Source organism: Corticium candelabrum, chromosome 3 (genome assembly GCF_963422355.1).
Source record: "Corticium candelabrum chromosome 3, ooCorCand1.1, whole genome shotgun sequence".
Lineage (NCBI taxonomy): Eukaryota > Metazoa > Porifera > Homoscleromorpha > Homosclerophorida > Plakinidae > Corticium > Corticium candelabrum.
In genome coordinates this window covers 5,269,945-5,289,052 of record NC_085087.1, presented here as the reverse complement: position 1 = coordinate 5,289,052, position 19,108 = coordinate 5,269,945, and the positions used below count along the sequence as shown (strand labels likewise).

General features: G+C 38.1%; 1 protein-coding gene across 1 annotated transcript; it reads right to left on the bottom strand.

Annotated features, from left to right (window-relative positions):
* Window positions 1–10,714: 10,714 nt before the first annotated feature.
* On the bottom strand, window positions 10,715–18,765 carry LOC134177664 (uncharacterized). The gene is made up of 9 exons (XM_062644439.1): window positions 18,693–18,765; window positions 18,088–18,405; window positions 17,913–18,025; window positions 17,614–17,714; window positions 12,140–12,474; window positions 12,041–12,079; window positions 11,878–11,973; window positions 11,756–11,813; window positions 10,715–11,032 (listed from the first exon to the last, which is right to left on the bottom strand). The coding sequence occupies exons 1-9, from the start codon at window positions 18,763–18,765 to the stop codon at window positions 10,846–10,848; spliced, it is 1,320 nt and encodes a 439-aa protein (XP_062500423.1). The 3' UTR covers window positions 10,715–10,845.
* Between the last annotated feature and the right edge of the window lie 343 nt (window positions 18,766–19,108).

The window sequence follows — 19,108 nt, the reverse complement described above, 5'->3', positions numbered from 1 at the left end:
TCTTTTGCTGCAACTGGTGGTGGCCTGATGTATTGTGTTCACTCCTACTTCCGCGTGGTGTGACGAATGTACGTGTCATCAACAGCAAGTGCGAAACTCGTTATCCTTACGCTCTACTGCATAGACAACATGTATTTGTCAACTAAATTGGTTATAGCCATGTTGATACCTGATATTTTATCTACATATTTTGAGACAATTGTATTTATTCCCTGTCTATCTTGTAGATCTCCAACATCGGCTTGCATGCAACGTTTAGCTAGTAAACAACAATGCAAGCTGCAGTAATTATTTATATCAGCAACCATAGAGAAACTTTGAAGTCAATAAAATTATGAGCTCGTAACAACCTTACAAACACAACACGCATGCGTAGACTGAGGCGCAGTTGAAACAACATAATTTGTAAAATTTAGTTAATTTTTGGTACATTTGTATTGTACGTGTATATATAATGTTTGTTTATAACATTATTGACTTTCGTTTTCAGCAAATCACGAGCGCATTCGCTCATCCATGCAAAAGTTTTTATTAAGCACTGAGTAGCACAGTGGCTAGATGCATGCTGAAGTCTAGCGCATTAAGTAGTTCCGTAAGCTGAATTGTTCTGCATTGCCGTCTCGTATACATCGTCGTGTTCGTCATGATCGGTTGGCACTCCTTCCTCGCGAGCTGCACGCGCGCTGGGAAATTCGAATTCAGCACTTTCGTAGACCTCGTTTGCAGTGTCGTGTACAGATTGTAATTCTACATTTGATAAATCGATTCTAGAAGCAGATCATTAGACATATCACTTTTAGAAAAAATCTAACGAAAATACACGTATATTGCTATAAACAGATACTGCGGTTTTGCTATATATATATATATATATATATATATATATATATATATATATTTGCTATATACATACTACTCGCACAATTATCAAGCACAACAATCTGTTGATCCAAAGTGAGGATTATGTCTCTCACTAAGTCAGTATCAATTTCCAGTATCTCAGTCTGAATGTAATAGATTGTAAATTATCCTTTTTGCTATTAGACAGCAAGACATACCATAAAATGCAATATTAATTTAATTAGCTAGATCGAAACCATAAGTGGACACTATTTAAATATAATGTATACAGTAGCTTACAGTAATATGTAAATAGAGATACATTTACTAGAGATACCAAATTGTCTTTCGTAATTTGTTATCCTAATCTAGGTTCATTACGTATAATTATTTTAGACTAAGGCACGTTACGTGCCTGATAGCATTACAGTTTTTAAGACCAATTAACTGCAAACATTTATTAAAATTTCAATTATTTTTTAAATGCATGTGTGTGCATGACAATCTTAGAAAACGCACCTTACCTGTTTGCATAAATGTGTTCAGTTGTTTGAAGGTCTGAGTTTAGTGTTCTTTTGTGAGCTGTCAAATACGATCATGTTTTAGAGGTACAGGTCTCTAGTTAACATAGTTCAATATTTCACCTGACTTTCGTTTGCAGCAAACAATCATGATGACGATCACGACCATCAAAACTAGTGTACCAACACATGATGCAGCAATAATGTATACAGGAATTCCTATTGATACATACATACATACATACGTACATACATACATACATACATACATACATACATACATACATATATATATATATATATATATATATATATATATATATATATATATAGTATACAATATTTAGGATTTTGTTAACAGTACGCTGCAAGATTAGAACCTTGAGAGCTAGAATCTTTCTGAGGTTTAGGAGACGTTCCTGTGTTAAAAATACGCGTTACACAAGATAGAGTTTTTGTGATATTAGTATGATGTAATATTGTTACATGTCACCTGTTGCTACTGGATGAGTTGCCAACTTACGATATTCTGTAGTTAGCCTCAGTCTCTGTTGGTAAGTTGTGGACTGACTTAATTTTTGTTGAGTTGCTCTAGTTGGACTTGTTTGTTTATCTGATATAATTGGGCTTGTTTGTCTGTTCGATGTAGGAGGACTTGTTTGCTTATCTGATGCAGTTGGACTTGTTTGTTTGATCGATGTTGGAGTACTTGTTTGTTTATCTGACGTAGATGGACTTGTTGTAAGGTATTCTGTCGAATCAATGACGGTTCTCGAAGAAACAAACTGATTTTGAGTGACGGACGTAAAGCTAAACAAAACATTTGTTTCTAGGAATACTAGAGCACATTAAACGAAAGTCTAAATTTGTTACAGCTCTCCATAAAACCTAGGATGTTTGCGCGTCAACAACAAATAGCAGCAAAAAGGCGCAATGATGACTACATTTTCTATCCAAAATTTCTCTGCAGTAAGTTTCAGTAATTTTTGTTTAAGCTGCATCTCTCTCTATGTAACAGTCTGATCTGTCAGTCTGTCTGTCTGTAACATCAATCAGGCCCAAACTACCAAACAACAACAGCTCAAAGTTTGCATGATACACGCCGAATTGATCGAGGTCGACAGTGAAGGTGTTGCTTTCTTTCAGAGTTCTCTTGGGACGGCGCTATTTCTTGCCGATCGAACCGCGGCCACTTGCGCTCATAGGATCTTCATCAAGTTTGAAATGTCTTCGGACAGTATAAATAGAGCGAATCGCTTGTTACTGGGAACGTCTATAGTTATGAACAAGATATTTATACTATATCCGGGTTCTAAGAAATACGAATATCATAGCTAAGGGAACAAATTATTCGGGAGTTTGTGTTGTCTCCGCCTATTTCTTGTTACAAAACGGGCAGATCACCACGCGAGAATTTGTATTAATTTTAAATAATTAAACGTGTATCCTGCTCTATTTGCCGGGGCAATTAGACTTGGGCCCCTCTGCTAGTCTTCTTGTACCATCAGTCTACACTATTACTGTAGACATATTTATTTATCAGGTCTAATATAATTTTAAATAATTAAGTGATCTTTTTACACACAAGATACGATCTTACCTGCACGAAATAGCACTTCCTGTATTAACAAGCTGCTGAGGAAACTTTCAAGAGCTGAACAAGTCGTAAAATTGCAACGAAAAATATCTACATAGAATGGACAGCAAATGTTTTTATAATTTTGTTTAAAATATTTCTTATACTTACCATTTATGAAACTGATGGACGCATTTGCAGTAGTACTTCCAAAACAATTGGATGCAGTAATGAAGACAGTTAGAATGTTTGTAACGTTAGGTTTGTCAAATGTAGAACAAAACTGAGTTTGATTTTTAGCTGCCATACTGACATCTTCTTGGGTCTGTATTATAGTAGAAGGAGGCGGAATGCCAGTGATATTGACGCACACAGAAATGCTAGTGTCACAAATGGTTGTGTTTACTTGGTCAACAGCAGGAAAGTCTAAATGTGAACATATTGTAGATATTTTACTTCTGAAATGTACATCAGTGCAGTAATGCTTACCGCCAGTGTTAATTGTAACACGTTTGCCTCGATGTTTAGTCTCAGTTTTATTTACAACTTGAGTGCTATCGATTTGAATTCCGTTGTAACTCGAGTTTTGTAGAAGTACACTAGCATTCAATTTGATTGTTTGTATAATTCCTTTTCTACGCAGAACTTGAAATGTTCTAAATTCTAATTTAGAATTTCCTTTGTAGAAACCCCATCTAAATGAGTCTGATTGGTCGCCCGCCAATGGAATAGTTAGATTAACGCGTCTTTCGAGAAGCTGGTAGATTGTAAAAGCTGGAGAGTAGATATTGTAATTGTGAGGTCCTACGCCTACAGACAATGTCAATACGTTTCGTGATGTCAATTGGACAAAGCAATGCGACAAACTTGCATTGATTTACCGCATATGTATTCTTGCTCAGTTACTGCATACTTGATGACTGCTTCGAGTAACAGACAGACTATAAGCGATGATCTCATACTACTGACAAGTATGCAGGTCCCCTTTCGTAGGCTCAGTGATTACCACTCTCTCTTCTTTCTGGGTTTGTCGTCCGAAATGCCGTCACAGTATCTTCAACTGAATAATCAAAGGTCTTTTGCTGCAACTGGTGGTGGCCTGATGTATTGTGTTCACTCCTACTTCCGCGTGGTGTGACGAATGTACGTGTCATCAACAGCAAGTGCGGAATACGTTATCCTTACGCTCTACTGCATAGACAACATGTATTCGTTAACTAAATTGGTTGTAGACATGTTGATACCTGATATTTCATCTACATCTTTTGAGAAAACTTTATTTGTTTTCTGTTTAGCTTGTAGATCTCCAATATCGGCTTGCATGCAACGTTTAGCTAGTAAACAACAATGCAAACTGCAGTAATTATTTATATCAGCAACCACAGAGAAACGTTGAAGTCGATATAATTATGAGACCGTAACAACCTTACAAACACAACACGCATGCGTAGACGCACGCGCAGTTGGAACGTACATAATTTGTAAAATTTAGTTAGTTTTTGTACATGTGTATTGTACGTGTATATATAATGTTTGTTTACAACATTATTGACTTTCGTTTTCAGCAATTCACAAACGCATTCGCTCATCCATGCAAAAAATTTAATCACTGAGTAGCACATTGGCTAGATGCATGCTGAAGTCTATCACATCAATTAGTTCCGTAAAATGTATTGGTCTGCATTGCCGTCTCGTATACATTGTCGTATTCGTCATGATCAGCTGTCACTTCTTCCTCGCGAGCTGCACGTGCGTTGGGAAATTCAAATTCAGCACTTTCGTAGACCTCGTTTGCAGTGTCGCGTACAGATTGTAATTCTACATTTAATAAATCGACTCTATAAGCAGATCATTAGACATACCAATTTTAGAAAAATTCTAACAAAAATACACATGTATTGTTATAAGCAGATACTGCGGTTTTGATATATATATATATATATATATATATATATATATATATATATATATATATATATATATATATATACATTATACGGATACCAATATGGGTGGTAAATGCAAATTTTAAGGGGACAGTAATGCTCGCTAAATAGGCCTAACACTTTATGTAGAACTAATATTATGACGCACGTTTATATAACAAAATTAATAAAGAATTTGATAAGTTGTTTAATTAATTAACATACTACTCGCATAGTTATCTAGCACAACAATCTGAATGATGAAAGTAAATTAGCATACATTTCTCTCAGAATCAATTTCCAATATTTCAGTCTCAATGCCATAGCTTGTAAATTGTCTTTTTTGCTAATAGATTGCAACACGTATATCATAATATAATTTTTTATTTAATTAGCTAGGTCAAAGCCAAAAGTAAGCACTATTCTAATAAATTGTATACAGTAGCATACAGTAATATCTAAACTAAGATACATTTACTAGAGATACCAAGTTGTCTTTCGTAATTTGTTACCCTGGTCTAGGTCTATTACGTATAATTAGTTTACACTAAGGCATGTTACTTGCCAGATACCTTTACAAATTTAATTAAAACAAATTAACTGCAAACATTTATTAAAGTTTACATTATTGTTTAATGCATACGTGTGTGCATGACGATCTTAGAAAACGCACTTTACCTGTTTGCATAAATGTGTTCAGTTGTTTGAAGATCTGAGTTTAGTATTCTTTCGCGAGCTGCAAAATACGGTCATGTTTTAGCGCTACAGGTCTCTAGTTAACATAGTTCAATTTCACCTGATTTTCGTTTCCAGCAAACAATAATGATGACGATCACGACGATCAAAACTAGTGTACTAACGCATGCTGCAGCAATAATTTATACAGGAATTCCTGTTGATGTATACAATATTTATGATTTTGTTAACAGTACGCTGCAAGATTATAATCTTGAGAGCTAGAATCTTTCTGAGATGAAAGAGACGTTCCTGTGTCAAAAATTAGCGTTACACTGGATTGAGTTTTTGTGATATTAGATGATGTAATATTGTTACATGTTACGTGTTGCTACTGGACGAGTATCTAACTTACCATATTCTGTAGTTTGACTCACTCTCTGTTGGTAAGTTGTCGACTGACTTACTTTTTGGTGATTTGCTCTAGTTGGACTTGTTTGTTTATGTGATGTAGTTGAACTAGCTTGCATGTTTGACGTAGAAGAACTTGTTGGTCTGTCTGATGTAGTTGGACTTTTTTGTCTGTTGGATGTAGGAGGACTTGTTTTTCTATTTGATGTAGTTGGACTTGTTTGCTTGTTCGATGTATCTGTAGGGTATTCTGTCAAATCAGCGGTGAGTCTCGAAAAAACAAACTGATTTTGAGTGACGGACGTAAAGCTATACAAAATGTTTGTTCCTAGGAATGCTAAAGCACAATAAACAAAAGTCTAAATTTGTTACTGCTTTCCATAAAACCTAGGATGTTTGCGCGTCTCTAAAAAATAGCAGCAAAAATACGCAAATGATGATTACATTTTCTATCCAAAATTTCTCTGCAGTAAGTTTCAGTAATTTTTGTTTATGCTGCAACTCTCTCTATTTAAAAGTCTGATCTGTCTGTCCGTCTGTCTGTAACGTCAATCACGCCAAACTACGGAACAACAAAGCTCAAAGTTTGCATGATGCACGCCGAATTGATCGAGGTCGACAGTTAAGGTGTCGCTGTCTTTCAGAGTTCTCTTGGGATGGCGCTCTTACTTGCCGATCGAACCCACAGCCACTTGCGCTCAAATTTCTTCTAGAACGGCGCATTGGAAAGTTTAAATTGCAGTATAAACGGAACGAATCGCTTCTTACCGGGGACGGCTATAGTTATGAGCAAGACATTTTCGACTATATCTGGGCTCTAAAAATACGAGTATCTTAAAGGAACAAATTATTCGGGAGTTTTTGTGTTGTCTCCGCCTATTTCGTATAACAGAATGGGCAGATCACCACACAAGTATTTGTGTTATAATTAATTAATTATACGTAAATCACGCTTTATTTGCCGGGCAATTAAACTCGGGCCCTTTGCTAGTCTTCTTGTACCATCAGTCTACACTAGTACTGTAGACTTATTTATTGTCAAGTCTAATGTAACTTTAAATTATTAAAGAGTAACTGCAACGCAAAAATCAAAGATTCTTTTATGTTGGAAATTGATAGTTCTAGTTGCATACATGACAGGAAAAATAGTTTCAGATTTTTAAGTTAAGTTTTCGCTGACATATAGCACGTCAAAGTTGCTTCCGGTTCTACAACTTTCGATAACGGGCGTGGTGTAGTGTGACGTCAGTGAGGGGAGACGCGTGTGCGCCTGTAAAAATGACTATATCTTCATATCCAAGGCAACGCTGCTAGGGTGGAGGCGACGGCAGCAACAGCGAGTCTTCTGAAGAGTCCCCTGGAGTTTTTACGTGATGCTAGCGTTCCGTCATTGCACGAATCGCAGGATGAAGAAGATCTACTGCTAGCAATTAATAAGTATACGTAGTGATTAGACCACACAAGTTTGAGTTCAGCGACAATGCCTTTGAAGCTTTGAGATCGCCTGCTGCTTTGGAAGCGGACGAGGAAGACGACAGGCTACCCGATAGGCTGTCATCATTGCAAGTAGAAGTAGGAGTTAGCAACGTTATCGATGCACATCCGGGTAAGTAAACAACATCCACAGGTTTCACATGCAGTTGTTGTGAGATGACGGATTCGTACTCGTGTGGAGCGCAGTGCGTGTGCTGTCAAAACATATTTGAGGTTGTCTCAAATAATGACACGATAATAATGTCGAATACTAGCAACAATAGTGGCACAGGGTACTGGTGAGTTCATGCAAAGGTCTAGTGCTGTGCGTGAGAAAGAGAACAAAATGAGTTGAAGTACGTACGTTGAATTTACGTTGACACAAGGTTTCACTTTACTGTACAGTATACTGTAACGCATACGACTGCATTTACTACACTTGATGATCAAGAGGCGAGTCATCTAAAGTCATCAAGAATCTGACCTCTCCTAGCCATTTGCAGCACTTTAGTCCTGCACGAGAGTCTTCCTTACCTTCCCGCTTCTCAATTACGGCTCTCCTTTTCTTTTGCAAAAGGTTTCAGAGTGCTGCGATCTTGAAGTGTGGAGGCAGGTAAATGGAAAATGGTGGCCTCAATTCGCTCTTCTACGACCCAGAATAGCTAAGCTCTTGAATAGACCTGGCTGTACGTATCTCGAAGCAATCAGGCTAAAAGTGGCTACTGCAGACTCCTGTCCACTCAGTAAGACGCTTTGTACTCAGTAGCAGTCGCCCGGACGACACAAACGTCTCTACAATTGTCGTCAATATTTTGCGATTCCCACTTTTTTCTTAGCTTGGGGGTCTTCGGAAATCGAAACGCGATTGCGTATGACTTGCGCGAATTGGTGCATTCTGCAGCCACACAACACAACCGCACCATTCTTTCGTCACACATTCCTTTGTTTATACTACATGCTAGCATGGAGTCTCCCCTCAGTGACTTCACACTACACCACCCTCGTTATAACGCGTTACCGGAAGTTCAAGAACCGTAAGCAACTTTGACGTGCTATATCTCAGCAAAGACTTAACTTAAAAATCTAAAACTATTTTTCCTGTAATTTATGCAGCTAGAACTATCAATTTCCAGCATAAAAGATTTTTGATTTTTGCGTTGCAGTTACCCTTCAAGTAATCTTTTCACACACAAAGATACGATCTTACCTGCACGAAATAGGACCTGCTGTACTAGCAAGCTGCTGAAGACCTAATATAAAACTTTCAACAGCTGAGCAAGTCGCAAAATTGCAACGAGAAATATCTACATAAAGTAAACAACAAATTTATTTATAAATTTGTTTAAAATATTGTTCATACTTACCATTTATAAAACTAATGGATGCAATTGCAGTAGTGCTTCCAAAACAATTGGATGCAGTAATGAAGACAGTTAGAATGATGATAACGTCAGGTTTGTTAAATGTAGAACAAAACTGAGTCTGATTCTTAGCTGCCCTACTGACATCTTCTTGGGTCTGTATTGTAGTAGAAGGAGGCGGAGTGCCAGTGATATTGATGCAAACAAAAATGTTATTGTCAGAAATGGTTGCGTTTACTAGGTTAACCGCAGGAAAGTCTAAATGTGAACATATTGTAGATAATTATTACTGAAATGTAAATAAGTGCAGTAATGCTTACCGCCAGTGTTAATTGTAACACGCTTGCCTCGACATCTAAGTCTCATGATTTACAACTTGAACGATATCGATTTGAATTCCTTTGTAACTCTAGTTTTGTAGAAGTACACTAGCATTCGATTTGATTGTTTCGAAAATTCCATTTCTACGCAGCATCTGAATTGTTCTAAATTCTAATATAGAATTTCCTTCGTAGAAAACCCATCTTTAGGACTCTGATTGGTTGCCCGCTAATGGAATAGTTAGATTAACGCGTCTTTCTAGAAGCTGGTAGATTGTAAATGCTGGAGGGTGGATATTGTAATTGTGAGGTCCTACACCTACAGACAACGTCAATACATTTCATGATGTCAAAGCATTGCGACAATTGATTTACCGCATATGTATTCTTGCTCAGTTACTGCATACTTGATGACTGCTCCGAGTAACAGACAGACTGTAAGCGATGTTCTCATACTACTGACAAATACGCAGGTCCCCTTTCTTAGGACACGTAATTAGCACTCTCTCTTCTTCCTGGATTTGGCGTCCGAAATACCGACGCAGTATCTTCAACTGAATGATCAAAGATCTTTTGCTGCAACTGGTGGTGGCCTGATCATAGTAGCCTCGCCCCAGACGCAGTGTGGATTGCAGCCCCGAATGCGCCGCCATCACCACTACGTCTGGTATGGTACCGCCCCTTGCGGTCAACGTTAATCATGTCCCTAGGGACATGACTAGTGTCAGTTACAAGTGTACTTTGTTGGCGTAGTAGTAGAAGCATTGCAGTAGAAGCATAAGACGCATTGCAGCTTCAACTGAGAACCTGTGTACGCGTTCAAAGGCGTATGATGCACTGCACTGCAAGTGCCATTTCTGATCTGCCATTTCCCCGCTACGCCTTCTAACGTAGCTGCAATCTCTTACTAACGCTTGACAGCGGCCTAAAATCGCAATATTGACAAGTACAAAGGCTAGAACAACGTCAAAGTTCAATCGAAAGCTCAGTTCCTAGCTAATAACATTGGTATGACACGCGCTGTGGAGTTTGATTTACATCCTTACTCCCGCCCAGTAAGGAGGTAACATACCAGACGTAGTGGTGATGGCGTCGCATCCGGAGCTGCAATCCACACTGCGTCTGGGCCGAGGCTATGATCATGGATTGTGTTCACACCTACTTCCGTGTTGTGTGACGAATGTGTCATCAACAGCAAGTGCGTAACTCGCTATCCTTACGCTCTACTGCATAGACAACATGTATTCGTCAACTAAATTGATTGTAGACATGTTGATACCTGATATTTCATCTACGTAATTTAATTTTTTTTATCTAATTGTTTTCTCTCTAGCTTGTAGATCTCCAACATCGGCTTGCATGCAACGTTTGGTTTTTAAACAAGAATGCAAACTGCAATTGTTATTTATATTCGCAACCACAAAGAAATTTTATGGTCAATACAATTATAAAATTGTAACACCCCTACAAACAACACGCATGCGTAGACACACGCGCAGTTGGAACGTAGATAAGTTGTAAAATTAAGTTAGTTCTTGGTACGTGTGTATTGTACATGTATATATATATATATATATATATATATATATATATATATATATATATATATATATATATATGATGTTTGCTTATAACACTATTGACTTCCGTTTTCAGCAAATCACGAGCGCATTCGCTCATCCGTGCAAAAGATTTTTGTCACTGAGAAGCACAGTGGCTAAATGGATGCTGAAGTATATGACATCAAGTAGTTCCGTAAGCTGTATTGTTCTGCATTGCCGTCTCGTATACATCGTCGTGTTCGTCATGATCAGCTGCCACTCTTTCCTCGCGAGCTGCACGTGTGTTGGGAAATTCGAATTCAGCACTTTCGTAGACCTCGTTCGCAGTGTCGTGTACAGATTGTAATTCAACATTTGATAAATAGACTCTATAAGCAGATCATTAGACATAACAATTTTTTTACAAATGTAACAAAAATACACGTGTATTGCTATTGACATATACAACGGTTTTGCTATACATACAGATACATTGAAGAGACAAATGAAAGATATAATATTGGTGGTAAATGCAAGTTTTAAGTGTAGAGTAACGCTCGCTTAGTAGGCACAGCACTTTATAAAAACTAGTATTATAGCGCATGGTTAGATGACCACATTACCAAATAATTTTGGTTAGTTGTTTAATTAATTTAATTAACATACTACTCGCACAGTTATCAAACACAACGATCTGTTGATAGAAAGTTGACATTTATGTCTCTCGGCATCAATTTCCAGTATCTCAGTCTAAATGTCATAACTTGTAAATTGTCCATTTTTGCTAATAGACAGTAACACATATACCATAAAATGTAATATGCATTTAATTAGCTAGATCAAAACAATAAGTAGACACTATTCTAATAAAATGTATACAGTAGCATACAGTAATAGGTAAATGAAAATACTTTTACTAGAGATAACAAGTTGTCTTTTTGTAATCTGTTACCTGATCTAGGTTCATTGCGAAACATTACTTTACACTAAGACACGATACGTGCCAGATAGCTTTCCACATTTAAGACCAATTAACTGCAGACATTTATTAATCTTTAAATTATTTTATAAATACACGTGTGTGCATGACGATGTTAGAAACCACACTTTACCTGTTTGCATAAATGTGTTCAGTCGTTTGAAGGTCCGATTCTAGTGTCCTTTTGTGAGCTGCAAAATATGATCATATTATAGTGCTACAGGTCTCTAGTTAATTAACTTAGTTCAATTTCACCTAATTTTCGTTTGCAGCAAACAATAATGATAATGATCACTACAATCAAAACTAGTGCACTAACACATGCTGCAGCAATATTGTATACAGGAATTCCTGTTGACACATATAAAGAGTATACAATATTTATGATTTTGTTAACAGTACGCTGCAAGATTAGAACCTTGAGAGGTAGAATCTTTCTGAGGTGGAGGAGATGTTTCTGTGTTAAATATATGCGTTACACAAAATAGAGGTTTTGTAATATATTGTTACATATTACCTCTTGCCATTGGATGAGTAGCTAACTTACGATATTTTGTAGTTAGACTCATTCTCTGTTGGGAAGTTGTTGACTGACTTATGTTTTGTTGATTTGCTTTAGTTGGACTTGTTTGTTTATCTGATGTAGTTGGACTTGTTTGTTTGTTCGATGTGGGAGAACTTGTTGGTCCATCTGATGTAGTTGGACTTGTTTGTCTGTTCGATGTAGGATGACTTGTTTGTTTATGTGATTTAGTGGAACTTGTTTGTTTGTTCGATGCAGGAGTAAGGTAGTCTGTCAAATCAGTGGTGGGTCTCGAAGAAACAGACTGATTTTGAGTGACGGATGTAAAGCTAAACAAAATATTTGTTGCTAGGAATGCTAAAGCACACTAAACAAAAGTCTAAATTTGTTACAGCTATCCATGAAGCCTAGAATGTTTTTGCGTATACAACAAATAGCAGCAAAAAGACGCAATGATGATTACATTTTCTATCCAAAATTTCTTTGCAGTAAGTTTCAGTAATTTTTGTTTATGCTGCATGTCTCTCTATGTAAAAGTCTGAACTGTCTGTCTCTGTCTGTCTGTCTGTAACATCAATCACGCCAAAACTACCAAACAACTGCAGTCTAAAGTTTGCATGATGAACGCCGAATTGAACGAGGTCGACAGTGAAAGTGTCGCTGTCTTTCAGAGTTCTCTTGGGACGGCGCTATTTTTTGCCGATCGAACCCACCTCCACTTGCGCTAAAATTTCTCTAGAACCGCGCATTGGATCTTCATCAAATTTGAAATGCCCTGGGACAGTATAAACGGAGCGAATCGCTTCTTACCGGGAACGTCTATCAGAGGCGCATCCAGGCATGGGCGCGAGGGTCGCGCGCCACCCCTTCAGGCAGACTAAGGCCTATGTCTCTAGACGCAGTATCATACTATGTTTACAGTAGGTGACTTAGCGTGAAAGGACAACGTAATTTAGTGTATGCGGTAAAGATAGGAGTTCACAAGATAGAACGTTCACAAGTCTTTGTCTCTTGATATAGATCGGGTTTTGCATCGATTTGCCACAACACATCTTAGGCGCATGCTACTAGTTAGTCCTCGGCAAGATCAGTTTGTGGACAATGGCTGTGATCTGTAGTCATTAACTAAGACTCGGAAGCATATCTAGAGAAGTCCAAAGAATACGTAGTTTCAATCTTTTGTAAGGCTTTTTGATTCTCTTTACACTGACAATCTCTGCATACGACGTTGATTTGCGCGTATTAATATGCCAATGTCATCTTTCAAAATCAGAAGCGGTGTGATCTCGTTGTTCGATCTTGCATTCAGTGATTGTGACTATAATTACGGTACATACTCTGTACATGCACATACACATTACATGTGCGTGCGCACGCATGTGTGTGTCATTTATTTCTGCATAAGATCCCCTTCTTAATTAATTAAGGGGTAACTGCAACGCAAAAATCAAAAATTCTTTTATGTTGTAAATTGATAGTTCTAGTTGCATACATGACAGGAAAATAGTTTTGGATTTTTAAGTTAAGGCTTCGCTGAGATATAACACGTCAAAGTTGCTTCCGGTTCTTCAACTTCCCATAACGGGCGTAGTGTAGTGTAACGTCACTGAGGGGAGACGAATGTGCGTCTGTATTGTCAGCGGCCTGTAAAAATGACTAAATCTTCATATCCAAGGCAACGCTGCTAGTTGGAGGTGACGGCAGCAACAGCGAGTCTTCTGAAGAGCCCTCTGGAGGTTTTTAGATGATGATAACGTTCCGTCATCGTATGAATCGCAGGATGAAGAAGATCTGCTGTTAGCCATTAATAAGTATACGTAGTGATTAGACCACACAATTTTGAGTTCAGTGACAATGCCTTTGAGGCTGTGAGATCGCCTGCTGCCTTGGAAGCGGACGAAGAAGAAGACAGGCTACCCGATAGCCTGTCATCATCGCAAGTAGAAGTAGAAGTTAGCAACGTTATCGATGCACATCCTGGTAAGTAAACAACATCCACAGGTTTCAGCTGTGGTCGTTGTGAGATGACGGATACGTACTCGTGTGGAGTGCGTGTGCTGTCAAAACGTATTTGAGATTGTTTCAAATAATGACACGATAATAACGTCGAATACTAGCAACAATAGTTCCAGAGTGCTGCGACCTTGAAGTGTGGAGGCAAGTAAATGGAAAATGGTGGCCTCAATTCGCTCTTCTACGACCCAGAATAGCTAAGCTCTTGAATAGACTTGGCTGTACGTATCTCGAAGTAATCTAGCTAAAAGTGGCTACTGCAGACTCCTGTCCACTCAGTAAAACGCTTTGTACTCAGTAGCAGTCACCCGGACGACACAAACTTCTCTGCAATTGTTCTCAGTATTTTGCGATTCCCACTTTTTTCTTAGCTTATGGATCTTCGGAAATCGAATCGCGATTGCGTATGACTTGCGCGAATTGGTGCATCCTGCAGCCACGCAACACCAAACCATTCTTCCCCACAAATTCCTTTAATTACAATACACGCTAGCGTGGAGTCTCCTCTCAGTGACGTCACACTACACTACGCTCGTTATCGGAAGTTCAAGAACCGGAAGCAACTTTGACGTGCTATATCTCAGCGAAGACTTAACTTAAAAATCTAAAACTATTTTTCCTGTCTTGTATGCAACCAGAACTATCAATTTCCAAAATAAAAGAATTTTTGATTTTTGCGTTGCAGTTACCATTTAAACAACTTTCTGACCACGCCCACAATTGATTTCACACCGTCGCGCACCCCCTTCAGTCAGCTCCTAGATCCGCCCCTGTCTATAGTTATGAGCAAGATATTTTTGACTATATTCAGGTTCTAAAAAATACGAATATCACAACTTAAAGGCTAAGGGAACAAATTATTCGGGAGTTTGTGGTGTCTCCCCCGTTTTCGTGTAACAAAACGGGAAGATCACCACATAGGTACAGTATTTGTGTTATAATTAATTAATTAAACGTATATCCTGCTCTTTTGCCGGGCAATTAAAACCAGGCCTCCTGTTGGTCTTCTTTACAATGAAGCATCAGTCTACACTAGTACTGTAGCCATATTTATTTATCAGGTCTAGTATAATTTTAACTAATTAAGTGATCTTTTAATTAACACACAAGATACGATCTTACTTGCACGAAATAGAACTTGCTGTACTAGCAAGCTGTTGAGGATCTAATGTGGAACTTTCAAGAGATAAACAAGTCGTAAAATTGCAACGAGAAATATCTACATGGAATAAACAACAAATATACTTATAATTTTGTTCAAAATATTGTTCATACTTACCATTTATAAAACTGATGGATGCATTTGCAGTAGTACTTCCAAAACAATTGGATGCAGTAATGAAGACAGTTAGAATGTTTGTATCGCTAGATTTGTCAAATGTAGAACAAAACTGAGTTTGATATTTAGCTTCCATACTGACGTCTTCTTGGGTCTGCATTGTAGTAAAAGGAGGCGGAGTGCCAGTAATATTGACGCACACAGAAGTGTTGTTGTCACAAATGGTTACGTTTACTAGGTCAACAGCAGGAAAGTCTATATGTGAACATATTGTAGATATTTACTACTGAAATGTAAATTATTGCAGTAATGCTTACCGCCAGTGTTAATTGTAACACGCTTGCCTCGACGTCTAATCTCATTATTTACAACTTGAATGCTATCGATTTGAATTCCGTTGTAGCTCGAGTTTTGTACAAGTACACTAAAATTCGACTTCATTGTTTCAAAAATTCCTTTTTTACGCAGGACTTGAATTGTTCTAAATTCAAATTTAGAATTTCCTTTGTAAACAGCCCATCTATATGACTCTGATTTGTTGCCCGCCAATGGAATAGTTAGATTAACGCGTCTCTCTAGAAGCTGGTAGATGGTAAATTTTGGAGAGTCGATGCTGTAATTGTGAGGCCCTACACCTACAGACACATTTTATGATGTCAAAGCAATGCGAGAAAATTGCATTGATATACCGCATATGTATTCTCGCTCAGTTAGTGCATACTTGATGACTGCTCCGAGTAACAGACAGACTATGTGCGATGACCTCATACTCTAAGTCCCCTTTCTTACGAGACTCGATTACCTCTCTCTCTTCCACTGGGTTTGACGTCGGAAATGCTCACACACAACGACGCAGTATCTTCAAATGTATGATCAAAGATTTATGGCTGCAAATGTTTGTGACCTGATGTATTGTGTTCACTCCTACTTCCGCGTGGTGTGACGAATGTGTCATCAACAGCTAGTGCGTACTCGTTAGCCTTACGCTTTACAGCCTAGACAACATGTATTCGTCAACTAACTTGCTTGTAAGACATGCTAATACTTGCTATTTCATTTGCATACTTTGAGAAAATTTTTGTTTGTTTTCTGTATACATTATCTGATAGACCTCCAGCATTGGCTTTCATGCAACGTTTAGCTAGTAAACTGCCATTGTTATTTATAGCAGCAGCCACAGAGAGACTTATAAGTCACTAAATAATGAGATCGTAAAAACAACCTTACAAACACAACACGCATGTGCAGACGCACGCTCAGTTGGAACTTATATTGTAAAATCTAGTTAGTTTTTGGCAGCCTCGTTCCCCAAACTCACATGACCTTGGCAGTGTCCGGTTCCCGTATAACACTTCCAGACCTCCCCGTGTAATACCGGAACCGGACACTGCCAAGCTCACGTGAGTATGAGAACAAGGTAGTGTGTGTTGTACGTGTATAGGCAGGCTGCCCTGGATTTTGTAGCATAGCGTTTGCCTAGAACATTATTGACTTCTGTTTTCAGCAAACGAGCGCATTCGCTCATCCATGCTAAAGTATTTTATCACTAATTAACTAAGTAGCGCGCGCTAGTCTGTCTGTAACATCAATCACGCCAAAACTACCAAACAACTGCAGTTCAAATTTTGCATGATGAACGCCGAATTGATCGAGGTCGACAGTGAAAGTGTCGTTGTTTTTCAGAGTTTTCTTGGGACGGCGCTATTTCTTGACGATCGAACCCACCTCCACTTGCGCTAAAATTTCTCTAGAACGGCGCATTGAATCTCCATCAAATTTGAAATGCCCTGGGACAGTATAAACGGAGCATTTCGCTTCTTACCGGGAAAGTCTATAGTTATGAGCAAGATATTTGTGACTATGTTCGGGTTCTAAAAAATACGAATATTACAAGTTAAAAGCTAAGGAAACAAATTATTCGGGAGTTTCTGTTGCCTCAGCCTATTTTGTGTAACAGAACGGGCAGATCACCACATAGGTACAGTGTTTGTGTTATAATTAATTAATAAACGTAAATCCTGATCTTTTGCCAGGCAATTAAACCCGGGCCTTTTGCTGGTCTTCTCTACAATGTAGCATCAGTCTACACTAGTACTGTAGACTTATTTATTTATCAGGTCTAACATAATTTTAATTAATTAAGTGATCTTTTAATTCACACAAGATACGATCTTACCTGCACGAAATAGAACTTGCTGTACTAGCAAGCTGTTGAGGATCTAATGTAGAACTTTCAAGAGATAAGCAAGTCGTAAAATTGCAACGAGAAATATCTACCTGGAATATACAACAAATTTATTTATAATTTTGTTCAAAATATTGTTCATACTTACCATTTATAAAACTGATGGATGCATTTGCAGTAGTACTTCCAAAACAATTGGATGCAGTAATAAAGACAGTTAGAATTTTTATAACACTAGGTTTGTCAAATGTAGAACAAAACTGAGTTTGATTTTTAGCTGTCATACTGACGTCTTCTTGGGTCTGTATTGTAGTAGAAGGAGGCGGATTGCCAGTGACATTGACGCACACAGAAATGTTATTGTCACAAATGGTTGCGTTTACCAGGTCAACAGCAGGAAAGTCTAAATGTGAACATATTGTAAATATTCACTTCTAAAGTGTAAATTAGTGCAGTAATGCTTACCGCCAGTGTTAATTGTAACACGCTTGCCTCGACGTCTAATCTTATCATTTACAACTTGAATTCTAACGATTTGAATTCCGTTGTAACTCGAGTTTTGTGGAAGTACGCTAGGAGTCCATTCGGTTGTTTGGAAAATTTCTTTTTTATGCAGCACTTTCAGTATTTCGAAGTCTAATTTAAAATTTCCTTCGTAGTAAACCCATTCATATGACTCTGATTGCTTGTCCGCCAATAAAATAGTTAGATTAACGCGTCTTTTTAGAAGCTGGTAGATGGTAACTTTTGGATAGTCGATGCTGTAATTGTGAGGCCCCACACCTACAGACACACTTTATGATGTCAAAGCAATGCGACAAAATTGCATTGATTTACCGCATATGTATTCTTGCTCAGTTACTGCTTACTTGATGACTGCTCCGAGTAACAGACAGACTATGTGCGATGATCTCATCCCAGCAAGTCCCCTTTCTTACGAGACGCGATTACCTCTCCTCTTTTACTGAGTTTGACGTCCGAAATGTGCACTCAACGACGCAGTATCTTTGAATGATCAAAGATTTATTGCTGCAACTGGTTGTGGCCTGATGTATTGTGTTCACTCCTACTTCCGCCTGGTGTGACGAATGTGTCATCAACAGCAAATGCGTACTCATCGTCCTTACGCTCTATTGCATACATACAACATGTATTCGCCAACTAACTTGCTTGTCAGACATGCTAATACTTGCTATTTCATTTGCATATTTTTAAATTTTTTATTTTTTTCAATACGTAATAGATCTCTAACATTGGACTGCATGCAACGTTTAACTAGTAAACAGCAATGCAAAGTGCAATTGTCAGCAATCACATGCAGGGAAGCTTCAGTCAATAAAAAGTATGAGATCGTAAACAACCTCACAAACACAACACGCATGCTTAGACGCACGTGCAGTTGAAAATGGATGTTGTACGTACATTGAAAAATTTAATTACTTTTTTGGTACGTATGTATTGCACGTGTCTGGAGGCACGCTGCCAT